The following is an 18,726-nucleotide window of genomic DNA, read 5'->3' as shown; positions in this document are numbered from 1 at the left end:
TCGCGTGAAACATTGATAGCGAAATCGATTCAGGCCTTCATCTACATCTTCGTGATTACTCTGCTATACATAATAAAGTGCCTGGCAGAGGGTTCAATGAACCACCTTCAAGCTGTCCCTCTACAGTTCCAATCTCGAACGGTGCGCGGGAAAAACGAGCACTTAAATTTTTCTGAGCGAGCCCTGATTTCTGTTGTTTTATAGTGATGATCATTTCTCCCTATGTAGGTGGGTGCCAACAGAATCGGAGGAGAAAACTGGTGATCGAAATTTCATGAGAAGATCCCGTCGCAAAGAAAATTGCCTTTGTTTTAATGATTGCCACTCCAATTCACGTATCATGTCTGTGGCTCTATCTTCCCTATTTCACGATAATACAAAACGAGCAGCCCTTCTTTGTACTTTTTCGATGTCATCCGTCAGTCCCACTTGATGCGGATCCCATACCGCACAGCAGTACTCCAGAATAGGGCGGACAAGCGTGGTGTAAGCAGTCTCTGTAGTAGAACTGTTGCATCTTCTAAGTGTTCTGCTCTACCCGCAGTACTATCTATGTGATCGTTCCAATTTAGGTTATTTGTAATTGTAACCCTTAAGTATTTAGTTGTATTTACAGCCTTAAGATTTGTGTGACTTATCGCGTAATCGAAATTTAGCGGATTTCTTTTTAGTACTCATGCGAATATCTTCAGACTTTTCCTTATTTAGCGTCGATTACCACTTTTTGCACCATACAGATGTCTTATCTAAATAGTTTTGCAATTCTTTTTGGTCATCTGATGACTTTACAAGACGGTAAATGATACGTAAACTCGTCAACGAAAATCGGTTTCCGACATTCGGGTTCCGCCTCTAGAAGTCGTGTTACATGTAAACGCAGCAACTAAACCCTTGTATTCATTATTGAGCATGTGGACAACGTGGTGTACATTCCAAGTTCTTCTCTTGGAAAGATCACATTTTGGTGGTCATCGATGCTTCATTGCTTGCTTGCGTCGCGATCATGTGCTAACAAGTATGGTTTCTTCCAACGAATGAGTTTTATATCAAATGCAGACGAATGAGTTTTAGATGCTGTTCACTGATGAAATACTACAGTATCTCCTCAACCGAGTCTATGCTGCAGACGATAAGTTGCATGTAGTATATGTACTAGTATGTGCTGTAGAAGTATGTTGAAAATAGGTTAACGGATAGGACAAGAATGAAGTTCTCTGCAGAATCTACGAAGACAGAAAAAAAATGAAAGGAAGAAGTTACAGAATGATACAACATACATTGAGACATCAGGTGATGACTTCGAAAGTACTAGGAACTGTGGAGGGCGAAAACTGCAGGAGAAGACAGAGATTGTAATTCACCCAAGAAATAATTGAGGACGTAGGTTGCAAGTGCTAACCCGAGGTGAAGAGGTTGACACAAGAGAGGAATTCGTGGTGGGCCGCATCAAACCAGTCAGAAGACAGATGGGTCACAAACAAAACACGCAGGATTGTTCTCCTAAATGTCTATTTTCAGTCGTTTGGACTTAACTAATTATTTGAACGGAATGTCTTTTATTGGAGTCTAAAATTATACACAATCAAGTTTTCAAAATCTTTGAGTTATACAACTGCAAAGCACACATTCATTCCTAGATGTGTACAGCGTCAAAGAGTCACTAAGGCACCTGAAGGAACCTAAAATTCCTTAGTGACTCATGGATACTGTGTACAGTACCTGCAAATTACTGGTTACTCTGCTGCTACTGTAATCCGCATACGTTCAGTGCTTGAACGTCACAGGTAAGCAATGTAAAAAACTCCAGCATTATTTTGCAATAAAATAAATTTAAATAATTCAGCTCTAGCGGATTTCTGCACTTGACGGTAAACAAGTTTTCATAGATCATTTGATCTTGAAATGTCATAGTTTTAGAGAATTATGTGTGATAAATCGCAGAGAAGTTGCAGTAAAGTGGCATACTGTTTTCTGTAAGCCACTCGCTAATGCTGCTCATTATTCTACTGACTAAAAGATTTACAATATAGTCCATATCATTTGCAATGACACCTACTTTGGCTGCCTTTCATGTTTCAACAACGGTAGTACCTTCCACCGGGAAAAAATACATAAAATCGATCGAAGATAGGTAAGGAACCGATATCATTATTAAGGTGCCTTTTTTAACTTGTGGATAAAACATTGGAGACTTCGATTCTTGATTGGGACACGAACACTTCTCAAGTGACTTAAATGCAAGGGATAGTACAAAACCTGCTGCTAGAAAAGATCACCAATAACTAGTAACGTAGAGGCGCACACTGGAACGGGAGAATGATCGTGTTTAGGGCCCGTTGAGTAGGCAAGGAATGAGAACGCCGCGTTGGCGAAGCCGCCACTTGGCTGTCAGGACTGCCGAGTGAGTCACCGGCAGTGCGTGAAGGCGTGCGGCGACCTGGACATCGATCCGCTGCCTCGTCACGCAAGGGCGTACCTCATAAGGACGCTACTGGTCGAGGCAGATCGTTACTGACGGCGGTAGTTGGTAAAAGTCTGGATGCACTATTGACGATACTGCCGTATGTCGTGAATGATACAAGTCCCTTCTATGCTGTCGAGATGGCTACATATAAGAACCGGTGAATCGCTACCTACATGTAACCGATTCGAAACATGACAGCAGAAGAAATTTTAATCGCTAAAATGCAGCCTCCAGCGGGAGGAGACAAATGAATCTGAAAGTCCCTTTTGCGCGCCACTGAAGCTGGATCAAATATCACACATTGGCGGTCTTCTTTAAGATTTTTGGAAGGAGTAGATTTTGAGCAAGCAGCAACATTCGCAACACCTGTTCACTCCATGCATACACTACTCTCCATTAGCAAGCAACACACTCAGCCGTAACGTATGATACTACATATTAAGAGTTTTCAGACGCCGTTTATTTGGTGTTTCGTGAGATACTTACAATTTTGTTTTCTTATCGCCTCTGTTGAATCAACTCAGAAAAAGACTGATTGCATGCTCTTTCACACGAAGCCCGGCGTCAACTGTAGTTGAGACATAACCTAGAGGATGTTTCCAGAAGTTTCATATCAGTGCACACTCCGCTGGAGAGTGAAAATCTCGTTCTAGAAACATCCCCCAGGCTGTGGCTAAGCTATGTCTCCGCAATATCCTTTCTTTCAGGCGTGCTAGATCTGTCAGGTTCGCAGGAGAACTTCTGTAAAGTTTGGAAGGTAGGAGACGAGGTACTGGCAGAAGTAAAGCTGTGAGGACGGGGCGTGAGTAGTGCTTGGGAAGCTCAGATGGTAGAGCATTTGCCCGCGAAAGGCAAAGGTCCCGAGTTCGAGTCTCGGTCCGGCACACAGTTTTAATCTGCCAGGGAGTTTCATATCAGCGCACACTCCGCTGCAGAGTGAAAATCTCATTCAGGGATATTTATGGTTGCTGATACCAATAAGGCGAAAAATAATTAGTATTTCCACCAGTGCCTAATTTCGGGGCTATGACGCCACATAACATAATGCTCCAGGCTTCTCAATTGAGGAGAGATCCAGCGACCTTGCTGGCCAAGGTAGGGTTTGGTAAACACGGTAACAAGCAGCAGAAATTCTCACCGTGTCCAGACAAGTTCAAAAATGGATCTGAGCACTATGGGATTTAACATCTGAGGTCATCAGTCCCCTAGAACTTAGAACTACTTAAACCTAACTAACCTAAGGACATCACACACATCCATGCCCGAGGCAGGATTCGAACCTGCGACCGTAGCAGTCTTGCGGTTCCGGAATGAAGCGCCTAGAACCGCACGGCCACCGCGGCCGGCCTCCAGACGAGTCTTCGCTGGTCATCGGGGCCTCGAGTCTCACTGACTGGAGTAGAATTGTCTTCAGTGATGAGTCTCGCTTCAAACTGAGCCCCGAGGACCAGTGAAGACGTGTCTCGAGACACGCCGGACAGCGGTGGGATCCCAACCTGATTGTCGCTGGTCATACGGCCCGACATCCAGGCGTGATTGTCTAGAGTGGCATTTCATTTCTTAGCAGGTTCCCTTTGGTTGTCACCCGCGGCACCCTTACATCACAACGGTACGTCAACGATATTCTGCGCCCCTACGCCCTGTTTCACTACCCTTCGTGGCAGTCGATCTTGGGCTTAAATCTCAGCAAGATAAAGCGCACCCATACACGGCAAGTGTTTCTACTGCTTATCTTCGCATTTGCCAAACCCTACCTCTCCTTCCAGTTGAGAACGTTTCGAGCATTATGGGAAGACCCTCCAACCACCTCGAGATTTTGACGATCTAACGCACCAATTTCTACAGAATTTAGCACGAAATCCCTCAGGACATCCAACAACTCTGTCAATCAATGCCAAGCCGAATAATTGCTTGCATAAGAGCCGGAGGTGCACCAACGGTTTATTCATTTGCTCAGCTAGTGAAGCTCTTTCTCTTGAATAAGTCAGTTTTTCTAAAATTTTGATCATTTGTTTGTCTGTAGATGTACAACACTTCTACCGATTTCCATCCCAACTGGGTAATTCCTTTTAATTCCTTCGTGGTGCGTCCTTTTTTTTTTGTCTTAGGTGGTAAGTAGAAAGGACACTGTGTGTCACGAATGAGCAGTGTACGGTGATTTGCCGGCCGGTGTGGCCGAGCGGTTCTAGGCGCTTCAGTCTGGAACCGCGTTGCTGCTACGGTCGTAGGTTCGAATCGTGCCTCGGGCATGGTGTGTGTGATGTCCTTAGGTTAATTAGGTTTAAGTAGTTCTAAGTCTAGGGAATTGATGACCTCAGATGTTATGTCCCATAGTGCTTAGAGTCATTTGAACTATTTGTATGGTGATTTGGGACTTAAGGCATTTCAGTTTTGACGTCGCTTGTATTTGCAAATGCAATAATATGTTACTAGAGATCCGTGACACTAATAAGAACTAAAGATGGTTGGTGTGACACCGAAACAGTTTATGCAGTGCAAAGAATGTGAAATTTTGAATTGAAAAGTGAGTTTAGTGATTGTTATTCCTTTAGACGAGACTGACTGGGGCGCAGTAAGAAGACAGAAGGAATATTGAGGTATAACGTCCCCTTGATGGCGCGGTCGTTAGGCACGGAGCACATGGATTGGAAAGGAACATGTCGAGGCATCCCGACAGTTGTTTAAGGGATTTGTGGAAGTGTGGAAAGCCTATCGTGGTTGCCCAGACAACTATTTGTACCGTCGTCGTCCCATTCAGTGTCCGCCTTACCACTTCTCTCAGTGTCCGCAAATATTGTTTGGTAATTGTAGTAAATCACCGCGCTATACACAAAAGCTTTTAATTTTTTACCGTATAATTTCCGCCTGGCAGAATCATGTGCTCAACATTCTTACTCTGAAAATCTCCACTAAAGTCGAGGAAGAATCGTTGAGGAATATTACCTTTCGTGATCTTCAGTATTTGCACGGGTATCTACGGTTACAAGATTTTAAACATGGCTGAAACAGCAACTGTTGAAATTCTTCACGATAAAGGATGACAGTCTGCAACTGTTTTGGCTGTCATCCTTTATCGTGAAGTATCTACTGTTAGTTTTCGGACGAAGCAAAACAGGTCCATCAGCGTAATTGTAGGAAGACCAGTCTTGTTAGAAATACACGATATTCTATCTTCGTTGAAGCTGAGGGTCAAGAAAATAGAGGACATCGCCTCACAGGAAAACAAGACGAAAACCACGCTCATAAAGACGGGTTCCCTTTACCTCTACCGAGCGAGGTGGCGCAGGGGTTAGACACTGGACTCGCATTCGGGAGGACGACAGTTCAATCCCGCGTCCGGCCATCCTGATTTAGGTTTTCCGTGATTTCCCTAAATCGCTCCAGGCAAATGCCGGGATGGTTCCCCTGAAAGGGCACGGCCGACTTCCTTCCCTAATCCGATGAGACCGATGACCACGCTGTCTGGTCTCCTTCCCCAAACAACCAACCAACCAACCTTTACCTCTTAGTGGGATTGCGAGCTGTTGTACGCTGCTCTCAGTATTGCACAGTGCTTGCCTGCATTTCCGCACCCGCATGAGAAGTAGCGCTTATCTCCACCAGGGGTTTCTTAAAGTTGTGGCGCTGCAAAGCTCATATATGACAGGTAAAACTGAGTTTCTACAGTTTTCTCTGGATGTAGTTTAACGTTCAGCTGGTAAACAGATTGTTCACTTAGGTATTAGTTCCATGTAGCCCAATGGGGTGGTATGACAGTCAACAAGACGAAAGTTTTATTATTACGCCTTGAGATAATTGTCCAATAACGAGAAGTGATTTCGGTGAGGGAATGGTCATTACGAATTAAGTAATTACTTACATTTAGTAAAATTTGTATAGTATGTGTCCTTATGATCACGGGGTAGTACACTTTCCGACAGAGTGCCTTGGCCAATACTAGAACCTACACTAGCTACAACTGAATGAAACTAGTATTCGAGTACATGGTGACAAACATATATTTCCTTGTTCTGGGTTTAGAACAAAGTCATGTCATATTTTTCAAGTCCAATATTTTCGTCTTTCACTCTTAGCTTTACGTCCAGTCACCAGAACTGCAGTTTGCTGGGTCATACTCAAGTGGAAAATTTCGTGCACTTTTCCAAAACTTGATGTATGGTGTACTAAACATGGTGCCCAACCACATTTTCAAGACATCAGCAACGGTCTGAGAAAATTCGTTCATATTACGAACTTACTGCTATAATGTACACAGCAGTAAGCCATTTGCTGAGACTTGTGCAGCTGTTGCGATGATGCTGGATACGAACTACACTCCTGGAAATTGAAATACGAACACCGTGAATTCATTGTCCCAGGAAGGGGAAACTTTATTGACACATTCCTGGGGTCAGATGCATCACATGATCACACTGACAGAACCACAGGCACATAGACACAGGCAACAGAGCATGCACAATGTCGGCACTAGTACAGTGTATATCCACCTTTCGCAGCAATGCAGGCTGCTATTCTCCCATGGAGACGATCGTAGAGATGCTGGATGTAGTCCTGTGGAACGGCCTTCCATGCCATTTCCACCTGGCGAATCAGTTGGACCAGCGTTCGTGCTGGACGTGCAGACCGCGTGAGACGACGCTTCATCCAGTCCCAAACATGCTCAATGGGGGACAGATCCGGAGATCTTGCTGGCCAGGGTAGTTGACTTACACCTTCTAGAGCACGTTGGGTGGCACGGGATACATGCGGACGTGCATTGTCCTGTTGGAACAGCAAGTTCCCTTGCCGGTCTAGGAATGGTAGAACGATGGGTTCGATGATGGTTTGGATGTACCGTGCACTATTCAGTGTCCCCTCGACGATCACCAGTGGTGTACGGCCAGTGTAGGAGATCGCTCCCCACACCATGATGCCGGGTGTTGGCCCTGTGTGCCTCGGTCGTATGCAGTCCTGATTGTGGCGCTCACCTGCACGGCGCCAAACACGCATACGACCATCATTGGCACCAAGGCAGAAGCGACTCTCATCGCTGAAGACGACACGTCTCCATTCGTCCCTCCATTCACGCCTGTCGCGACACCACTGGAGGCGGGCTGCACGATGTTGGGGCGTGAGCGGAAGACGGCCTAACGGTGTGCGGGACCGTAGCCCAGCTTCATGGAGACGGTTGCGAATGGTCCTCGCCGATACCCCAGGAGCAACAGTGTCCCTAATTTGCTGGGAAGTGGCGGTGCGGTCCCCTACGGCACTGCGTAGGATCCTACGGTCTTGGCGTGCATCCGTGCGTCGCTGCGGTCCGGTCCCAGGTCGACGGGCACGTGCACCTTCCGCCGACCACTGGCGACAACATCGATGTACTGTGGAGACCTCACGCCCCACGTGTTGAGCAATTCGGCGGTACGTCCACCCTGCCTCTCGCATGCCCACTATACGCCCTCGCTCAAAGTCCGTCAACTGCACATACGGTTCACGTCCACGCTGTCGCGGCATGCTACCAGTGTTAAAGACTGTGATGGAGCTCCGTATGTCACGGCAAACTGGCTGACACTGACGGCGGCGGTGCACAAATGCTGCGCAGCTAGCGCCATTCGACGGCCAACACCGCGGTTCCTGGTGTGTCCGCTGTGCCGTGCGTGTGATCATTGCTTGTACAGCCCTCTCGCAGTGTCCGGAGCCAGTATGGTGGGTCTGACACACCGGTGTCAATGTGTTCTTTTTTCCATTTCCAGGAGTGTATATTGACTCGAGCACACTCCGCTGCAGAGTGGAAATCTCATATTGACTCTCGCTTGAAATGTTTATATCTATCAGAGGATACTTAAATATTCTGATGGGTGGTTAAGGATGAAACTTTCCACTTGAAAATGTCCTTACCGTCGAAACCGTGCAGATGAAAATGTTGTTTTTCAGAAAATTCTGGGAGTCTAGATAGGTCATTATGCGTGGCATTGATTCTTTGTGTCGCTGCCTAAGACCCTCCGGTAATTGCTGTTCATCTGATCGAAGCTCCACTCGCAAGCCACTACCACTGTCGCCAATGCACACTCTAACACAAGTTGAGCCCTTCACTCCACCATGCGAGGCAGTCTCTGGGTGAAGGGAAGAAGTGGTGAACAGCACCCTTCAGAGTCTTTATCAATGACCACCTGAGTAGGAATAGGCATTTTAAATTGATAGCATATTACATTTTCCTACAATGAGCATCAAATATTCCAAATAGAATCTAGAAATCATAGGATATACAATAAAATAATAAACAAATACAGTCTGTGACGTCACATAACGAAAACATTGAAAATTAATGTCAATTGATTTTATATTCACAAATTCAGTTACATTATAAAAAGGATTAATAAATAACTAGTTTCATAGTTTGCTTCCGAAACTGGTTATGTGAGCTGATCGGGCAGAACATGGAAGTTTATTAAATATCCTTAAGCTGTTGATTAGACGGGAATTCCCTGTTCTTGGCAGCCTGTGCCTTGTTGTTTCTAATTTTATTTTGTATCTAGTGTTATGGTGGTGTATGTCTTTCCTCATTTCAAAATCCGATAGATTAATGACTGTTAATATTTTGAGCTCTATGAATAGTGCCTGGCAGTGTCTAATCTACCAACATTGCTCATCGCCCATATCATATTCTTTTGAGTTTTTCGAATTTTACTGATGTGAGGATAATGTCCCCATATCTGCGGCCCATACTCTACATTGGGCTGAAATTGTTTTGTTACTAAGCCACTCAGTTTCAGCATTAAACAAGAATCTCGAGATAATTTTGCACAGGTATGGTTGATGTGTGTTTCCCAAGTTAACTTGGAGTCTACGTGAATTCCTAGAATTTTAACTGTTTTCACCTCTACCTCTTATGACAATCCTAGTATAATCCGCTGGTTTTTATCAGGTTACACAGCAGTATATTTGATGAGCACCAAATTAGTGCTGCTTGCATGCCATCTTGAATCATATCTTGAAGAACTAATGTGTTCTTATGCTGAGCCAGCAATGATGTCTCATCGACACGACAAATAACATAATTGGGAACACAGTGAGGTAAATCATAGACTGCAATTATATAAAAAGAAGGGCCCAAGGACAGAACCTTGTGGGACCACTGTTTTAACTTCTTGTAGCTGTGAGTGCCTGTTTCTGACAAACTGTTTCCTATTGTTTAGGTATGATACAATTACTGCCAATGCAGAGTCTTGCATACCATATAATTTGAGTTTAGCAAGTTAGATATCATGAGAAATACGGTCAAATGCGTTTCTTAAATCACAAAAAAGAAGTGAAACTATTCATTCACAATTGAGAGGGCAGCAGTGGTAGTATAACTTCCCTTGCGCAAGCCAAATTAATTATTAGAATGTAGATTATGTGACTCAAAGTAATTGTTTAGTTAGCTGCAAATGAGAGATTCAAATATTTTGGAGGAAATACGAACCACTGAAACTGGTCGGTAATTTTTGAGATCATGTTCGTCGGCTTTTTTGTTCACTGGTATAACTCTCGATATTATCAGTGTTGTAGGAAATACGCCAAACTCTAAACGTCGACTATTTTAGAAGGAAATATGAAGCGGCCTAACAACCCAGATGATTTTAACTTTAATTCCACGATATACTGTTAAGTCTTAGCAATCGCACTTCCATGGTCAATTATCAACGCAATGTAAATACTTGAGAAACCATTTCAGTCAGTGGTCACGGATGGCAGTTTCAATAGACAGTACCATCATCAGCTCTAGAGGGCAAGCCAGCCGGAGTGGCCGAGCTGTTCTAGGCGCTACAGTCTGGAGCCGCGTGACCACTGCGGTCGCAGGTTCAAATCCTGCCTCGTGCATGGACGTGTGTGATGTCCTTAGGTTCGTTAGGTTTAAGTAGTTCTAAGTTCTAGGGGACTGATGACCACAGAAGTTAAGTCCCATAGTGCTCAGAGCCATTTTTTCTAGTGGGCAAACACCCATCGTAGACTGTATCTACTGTCAGTCGCACAAATACTCGTTTATTTCGTCGGCCACTCCAACCAACTGTAGCTTACTCTTGGGTGCACAGGGCGCTTACAATTAAACTTCCGCTACTTGAGAGGGCCCCATGAAAAACTAGTGATCGTAGGATAATGAAACATTGTTGAAACATTTGTAAGGACATGTGGAAGATAAATACTGAATAAACCATTAAAAGAAATACATTTTAATTTCCACATGATAGGAAACATTTTTTAATTGCGTACCATCTGCCTGTAAGCGCATTAGAGAAACCATTTCACAATTGTTCGACAGCACTTTTCGAACGGTGGACCATGGAATGTTTACCTGTCGTGACAGAACTTGTGCACTGCTTGATGATCGCATATTGTGCCCAGCATTCTTAGCCATGGCCACAGGAACTTCTGCAACAATTTTTGGCGAAATCGGCCTTCGGTCTCTCCCAGGAGCAATTCCCAAAACGACAATTAATTCGACCTTCCGAATCGCGTTCTTCAATCACAGTGTGGATAGAGGACCTCTCCATATTCCATTAAAGCGTCGATACTGGCGAAGAGCAGCAGTGCTATTGCTGTTGATTTGATAAAACTGCTTTACGAGTGAATCCCTACTCACCTTGTCCAGACCCACGTTGACTGTCTGTCATTGTAATGTACATTGGTGCTTGTTTGTCAATCCTACGACGCCGTACCAGTACCGGCACCTAACGACAAGTCATTACACTAACACTACTAACAACGCAAATCCTGCACTGCACAGTCTCAACATCATTCCTATAAAGTTGCCTACGCATACGGTAAATAGTTTTCCGTCTGCTCTGGCCCAAGTAGCGAAAGTTAATTACGACCACCCTGTAATTTTACAGTTTTTATCATGCGCTGACGACGTGTCTCTGTTTGTGTGTGCAGCAATACGCGGCGAAACGCGGCGGCCAAGACAACCTGCTGGACAACATGAACAAGAAGTACTACTACTACACCCGCACCAAAGGACTCTTCCGCATCTGCTACCCCAAGGAGCGCCCTCCCACAAGTAAGTAGCTGGCCTCGTTTTTAATCGACATACAGTCAGACTAGGCGTGTGTGTATGTACTGTTTATTTATTGGCTGTTGGTCCTACACACAGAATACCTGCTCAGTCTTTAGGGTCAAACTACACAGATGGCAAAAAAGATTCTAAACCGTGTACTCGACACGGTAAGAAATGAATAGGTGGCGCTATCAACGACGATGCAGAAACATAAAGCAGGTTATAAACAAGCGTATAGCACGTATCGCTCACTCAAGACGTCGTATTGTCTGAAATATTCATTTGTGATCACTGGTTCTCTACAATAGTTTAGCTTTTGATCGTAAAAGTTTGGAACACCCGTTTGCATAGGCCGTTTTTGTTCGTAGCACTCAAAATCCCTAAACAGATATTCGCAGTGCTTTTGTGTGACACGCACAAACAGCGATTTTCATCATATCAACAAACTTTTGAAACGTTCGAAAAACAGGTACCAACATCTGGGTGGTAAAAACTTAAAAAGGTGTCCCTCATACTACTATCCACAATCTGTCAGTGATGCAGAAGTGTTAATTAAGTTTTATTTAAAGTTAGGCACGTGCTATGCTGGCAAATCGTCGATGTTGATATCGATTTCGTTGTTGGAGTATAAACACCGATAGCCGATAATAATCGATCTCAGAACATCGATATATCTAACATCGATGTTAAGTGATGCGTATACAGGGTGTAAACGGTAAATGATTACAAAGTTCCACGTTGTTGTTGGTGAAGTCGAGACGAACAAATTAATACATGATAATTGTGGTCTGTCAGGCCGGTATACAATACCAAATTGGTCTACAGTAGCCACCTAAGCTAATGCGCATGCGCATCACTCGAGATTTTCAATATCCTCTCGCACTCTTACGACACCGTCTTAGACAGCTATTTCGTTAACATGCTTTGCACTTTCCCGTGAGGGTAGTAAAGGAAAAAGACTTTTAAAACTAATTAAGTTTACAATTTGATCGAAACTTAACCTAAATAAGGACAGAAGTTTCGTAGTAAGAAAGCCAGTCAGAAAAAAACGATGTAATTGCTCATTTTTTGCTGTGAAAATTCACAATATGTTGACGTAAAAAGGACATTTTGCGATAAAAAGAAATAAACCCTCGCTGCGCTCATGCATTGTAGCTTAGGAGGCTTTTGTAGGACGGCCTGAGATTCTTTCCTGGCTTGGTAACCACAAATGTCGTGCATCAATTTGTTCGTCTCATCTTCATCAACACCATTGTGTATGTTGCAAACAGTTGTCGTTTGTACCCGGCATACAGGTGGGCAAAGTAAAACTGTCCTGGAAAATATTGCATTCGCCTTAAGATAGGCAACCCAACTTACACATCCATGCTGGGAGTATATGATGTAAGTTGGGTTGCCTATCTTTAGTTGCATGAAATATTTTCCAGGGCACTTTTATGGTGTCCACTCTGAAGAACGGCGTGATCGCAACACACAAATACATCTGATGTCATATTTATTAAGCAATAAGTACATCGATAGTTAACATTATGTTCTCGCAACGTTTTGCGTACTGATTGTAATGCATTTTATTAGCTATTCGTAGCTCCACTAATAATCCAGATGTAAATTTATTCTTATTGCTCACTCCACAGTTATCGTAACATGGAATTCTCTTCCATTTTTGTAGTGTTTTTCGTAATAACGAAAGTGTCAAAAAGTAACAACCGTTGCCATCGCTTGTCGACGAATACAACGTCCCTTCACTGTCGCATCATATCGTGAAGATCTTCAACGGTACGCAGACTGTGACAGAATTAGAGAGAGTTAAAAGTTTGTATCACTCGCAACAATTAAACGACAGAAAACGAAAAAAAATGACGCAATAATTATCTTTCAGAGTAACAGACGAGCGAGTAAATTATTCGAATACTGGCAGAACATTTGAGAAACCTTAATTGTGGATATGTTGGCATCCTTTACATAATCGCTTGTAGAGGATGTCGCAAGAAGATTGTTCAGCATTCAGAGATATGATAGGAACGATCATTCGAGCAAAAAAGTGTACTAAACATGGGCTCAAAAATAAATACGGTAAGAGCTATGCACACTTTTTCATCTGCGCTACTGTGAAACATATCTTTTCTACTGAAGAAGGATTCATAGCTCTTAAGATGTCCACTTTGGAGCCCGTGTTTACTGGACCCTTTTTTTGTTTCGTTAGATACCACCACCCCTCAAAATAGGAAACAAAAGGGCTTGCAGTAGTAGAGATTTGTTTCACACTATCGAAGACGAATTGCTCGTAGCTCTTAAGTATAGATTTAAGAGCCCATTTTTACTAGACTGTTTTCCTCCAAACGATCATTCCTGTCTTATCTCGGAATATTGACCATTCCTCCTGGGACAACCGGTATTTACGTAGATCAAACGTAATTCTTGCGTATCATAAAAAGAAAATATGCTCACGTAATTTGAAGTAACATTTTTTAACAGTTGAAAAGAAAACATATCAAGCAATACGGGCGCATACTACCTGACACCAGTAAAGCGTGAACTGAATGAGCAATGAATACGCTTAGCTACAACAGTACCCAGTATTCCAGCTTTAGCCGTCGTCACATTTGACATGAGCTGTACTGGCGCCGTTATGAGACACGTTCACAAACAGATTCGTTTACACGATGAAAAATTTACAAAAATTTACGCACAATGGTAACAAGTAGCCTGGCATCCTCTTTAACATCGATGCCACACTGTTGCAAGGACTTAATGATCGATATTCAAACTACGACTCTTAAACCTACGACATCGGTATTATATGATATCTATATCAATTATCACCGAACATACCTACGAGAGGCGTTTGAAAAGACCGTGCAAAAATAAAAACCACTTACGTGTTTCGGGTAAACCTTTTTTATTTTTCGAGATAGACTCCTTTTAGACTTACACACTTCGTCCAACACTGTTCTAATTTGTTGACCCCTTCCAAATAATAGGAATTGTCCAAGTCTGCAAAATAGCTATTAGTTGCTGCAATCACCTCCTCGTTTGAATAAAATCTTTGTACCGCCACCCATTTCTTCAAATTGGGGAACAAACAGTAGTCCGAGGGAGTCAAGTCTGGAAAATGGGGGGGGGGGGGGGGGTGATGGGAAACGAGTTGGAATCCTATTTGCTTTAATTTTGCAACTACACGTGCTGAAATGTGTGCTGGTGCATTGTCGTAATGGAAAAGGACTTTTTTGCGGTCCAATCGCCGGCGTTTATCGGGCAGCTCGGTTTTCAAACGGTCCAGTAACGATGAATAATATGCACCTGTAATAGTTTTTCCCTTTTCCAGGTAGTCGATGAGGATTATCCCTTTCGAATTCCAAAAGACAGTCGCCATAACCTTTCCGGCCAAAGGACTAGTCTTCGCCTTTTCTGGTGCAGATTCTCCCTTGATAACCCATTGTTAAGATTGTTGTTTGGTCTCAGGAGTATAGTAATGTATCCATGTTTCATCCACAGTGACGAAACGACGCTTAAAGTCTTGCGGGTTCTTCCTGAACAGCTGCAAACCATCCTTGCAACACTTCACACGATTCCGTTTTTGGCCAAGCGTGAGCAATCGCAGAACCCATCTTGCGGATAGCTTTCTCATGTCCAAATGTTTATGCAAAATATTATATACCCATTCATTCGAGATGCCCACAGCACTAGCAACCTCACGCACCTTAACTCTTCTTGTCATCCATCACGATATCATGGATTTTATCAATGGTTTCTCGAGTCATAACCTCCACAGGGCGTCCAGAACGATCAGGAACACTTGTGGCCATATGACCACTCCGAAAACTTTAAAACCACTTATAAACTGTTCTAATCGAAGGTGCAGAATCACAGTAATTTTTATCGAGCTTCTCTTTAATCTCCTGAGGCGTTTTGCATTTCATAAAGTAATGTTTAATCACCACACGAAATTCTTTATCGTACATTTTTTGACAATCGGAGCAAAAGGCTATTTACAATTTGTACAGAAACCAGATGGCAATTACAAGAGTCGAGGGGCATGAAAGGGAAGCAGTGGTCGGGATGGGAGTGAGACAGGGTTGTAGCCTATCCCCGATGTTATTCAACCTGTATATTGAGCAAGAAGTAAAGGAAACAAAAGAAAAATTCGGAGTAGGAATTAAAATCCATGGAGAAGAAATAAAAACTTTGAGGTTCGCCGATGACATAGTAATTCTGTCAGAGACAACAAACGACCTGCAAGAGCAGCTTAACGGAAAGGACAGTGTCTTGAAAGGAGGATATAAGATGAACATCAACAAAAGCAAAACGAGGATAATGGAATGTAGTCGAATTAAATCGGGTGATGCTGCGGGAATTAGATTAGGAAATGAGACACTTAAAGTAGTAAATGAGTTTTGCTATTTGGGGAGCAAAATAACTCACGATGGTCGAAGTACAGAGGATATAAAATGTAGACTGGGAATGGCAAGGAAAGCGTTTCTGAAGAAGAGAAATTTGTTAACATCGAATATAGATTTAAGTGTCAGGAAATCGTTTCTGAAAGTATTTGTATGGAGTGTAGCCATGTATGGAAGTGAAACGTGGACGATAAATAGTTTAGAGAAGAAGAGAATAGAAGCTTTCGACATGTGGTGCTACAGAAGAATGCTCAAGGTTAGATGGGTAGATCACATAACTAATGAGGAGGTATTGAACAGAACTGGGGAGACGAGAAATTTGTGCACAACTTGACTAGAAGAAGGGATCGGTTAGTAGGACATATTCTGAGGCAGCAAGGGATCACCAATTTAGTATTGGAGGGCAGCGTGGAGGGTAAATATCGTAGAGGGAGACCAAGAGATGAATACACTAAACAGATTAAGAGGTATGTAGGTTGCAGTAGGTACTGGGAGAGATGAAGAAGCTTGCAAAGGATAGAGTAGCATTTAGAGCTGCATCAAACCAGTCTATGGACTGAAGACCACAACAACATGGCTGAAATTTTGTGTGCGTTCTTTCCAAAGATGCTACTAACTAAACATGACCTCGATACGCGCCAGCGGTGCCATCTCTCGGACTTTGCACGGACTTTTGAAACGCCCCTCGTGCTTGAGGTTAAAAAAAAGGGCCAAACGTGTATTTATTCGTATTTTAACGGACAGCTGTATGAGATGTGATCAAGGTAAGTACCCGCAGGCACCGCAGTAAGTGGGGTGGCAGATAACAGCGGCGGCGGACGCACGCCACGAGCAGGGAAAGCTTGAGGCGTCCACGTTATCTCAGAGGCCCGGGCGGCATTGCTTGGCGTGGCTCGGTCGCTTTATCGCTTCCGGGCTACTAGTCGCTGGTCAGTGGGACGGCGGCGCGGTCGAGGTGAAGGCTGCGGCGGCCAGCACGGGGGCCGCGGCTGGTTTGTGGAGTCTCCAGTCGGTGATAGCCACGCTTCGCGTGAGACGACCACGATGGTACCCGCACCGCGACGTAGCAGAGGAGCGCACCCGTATCGAATGCTGCCGGCTGGGTGGCAGCCGAACACGATCCGGCCCGTCGGCCGCCCTCAGACTCGTTTCGCGCAAGACTACCATCGTCACATAATTTTCTTTACATAGTACTGACGCTCTTGTTTCCTTGCTGGAAAATAAGCAAAACGCTTTCCCTGCATACCAAAAACATACTTGTAATTCTACTTTTTGAAGAATGAGTGAATCTGATTCCTATCTAGAAAGTGAACAGAAACACTGAGTAATACGGAGAAATCACTCATTACTGTTGTATTGTTTCAATGCTTTTTCACACGCAGCACAGTCGTTAATTTACAGCCTTTCTACACGCTGCTCTGGACGCAGTGCAATGACAACATAGAAAGTACACTACTGGCAATTAAAATTGCTACACCAAGAAGAAATGCAGATGATAAACGGGTATTCGTTGGACAAATATATTATACTATAACTTACATGTGATTACATTTTCACGCAATTTGGGTGCATAGATCCTGAGATATCAGTACCCAGAACAATCACCTCTGGCCGTAATAACGGTCTTGATACGCCTGGGCATTGAGTCAAACAGAGCTTGGAAGGCGTGTACAGGTACAGCTGCCCATGCAGCTTCAACACGATACCACATCAAGAGTAGTGACTGGCGTATTGTGACGAGTCAGTTGCTCGGACACCATTGACCAGACGTTTTCAGTTGGTGAGAGATCTGGAGAATGTGCTGGCCGGAGCAGCAGTCGAACATTTTCTGTAACCACAAAGGCCCGTACAGTACCTGCAACATGCGGTCCTGCATTATCCTGCTGAAATTTAGGGTTTCGCAGGGATCGAATGAAGGGCAGAGCCACGGGTCGTAGCACATTTGAAATGTATCGTCCACTGTTCAAAGTGCCGTCAATGCGAGCAAGAGGTGACCGAGTCGTGTAACCAATGGCAATCCATACCGTCACGCCGGGTGATACGCCAGTATGGCGATGACGAATAGACGCTTCCAACGTGCGTTCACCGCGATGTGGCGAAACACGGATGCGACCATCATGATGCTGTAAACAGAACCTGGATTCATCCGAAAAAAGGTCGTTTTGCCATTCGTGCATCCAGGTTCGTCGTTGAGTACACCATCCCAGGCGCTCCTGTCTGTGATGCAGCAGGAAGGGTAACCGCAGGCATGGTCTCCGAGCCGATAGTCCATGCAGTCGTCGAACTGTTCGTGCACATGGTTGTTGTCTTGCAAACTTCCCCATCTTTTGACTCAGGAATCGAGACGTTTCCGCACGATCTGTTACAGCCATGCGGATAAGATGCCTGTCATCTCGACTGTCAGTGATACGAAGCCGTTGGGATCCAGCACGGCGCTCCGTATTAACCTCCTGAACCCACCGATTCCATGTTCTGCTAACAGTCATTGGATCTCGACAACACGAGCAGCAATGTCGCTATACAATAAACCGCTATCGCGATAGGCTACAATGCAACCTTTATCAAAGTCGGAAACGTGATGGTACGCATTTCTCCTCCTTATACGAGGTATCACAACAACGTTTCACCAGGCAACGCCGGTCAACTGCTGTTTGTGTATGAGAAATCGGTTGGAAACTTTCCTCATGTCAGCACGTTGTAGGTGTCGCCACCGGCGCCAACGTTGTCTGAATGCTCTGAAAAGTTAATCATTTGCATATCACAGCATTTTCTTCCTGTCGGTTAAATTTCGCGTCTGTAGCACGTCATCTTCGTAGTGTAGCAATTTTAATGGACAGTAGTGTATTATACTA

General features: G+C 44.1%; 1 protein-coding gene across 2 annotated transcripts in view; it reads left to right on the top strand.

Annotated features, from left to right (window-relative positions):
- Window positions 1-18,726, top strand: part of LOC124595066 — a 321,698-nt gene that overhangs the window by 155,149 nt on the left and 147,823 nt on the right. For both annotated transcript variants that reach the window (XM_047133646.1, XM_047133645.1), the window contains exon 2: window positions 11,357-11,480. In XM_047133646.1, coding sequence (XP_046989602.1) covers window positions 11,357-11,480 — 124 coding nt within the window. The remainder of the gene's footprint in view (window positions 1-11,356; window positions 11,481-18,726) is intronic.

The sequence above is a fragment of the Schistocerca americana genome, chromosome 2 (genome assembly GCF_021461395.2).
Source record: "Schistocerca americana isolate TAMUIC-IGC-003095 chromosome 2, iqSchAmer2.1, whole genome shotgun sequence".
Lineage (NCBI taxonomy): Eukaryota > Metazoa > Arthropoda > Insecta > Orthoptera > Acrididae > Schistocerca > Schistocerca americana.
Note: the sequence above shows the minus strand (reverse complement) of the source record. Positions and strands in the feature narration are given on the sequence as shown.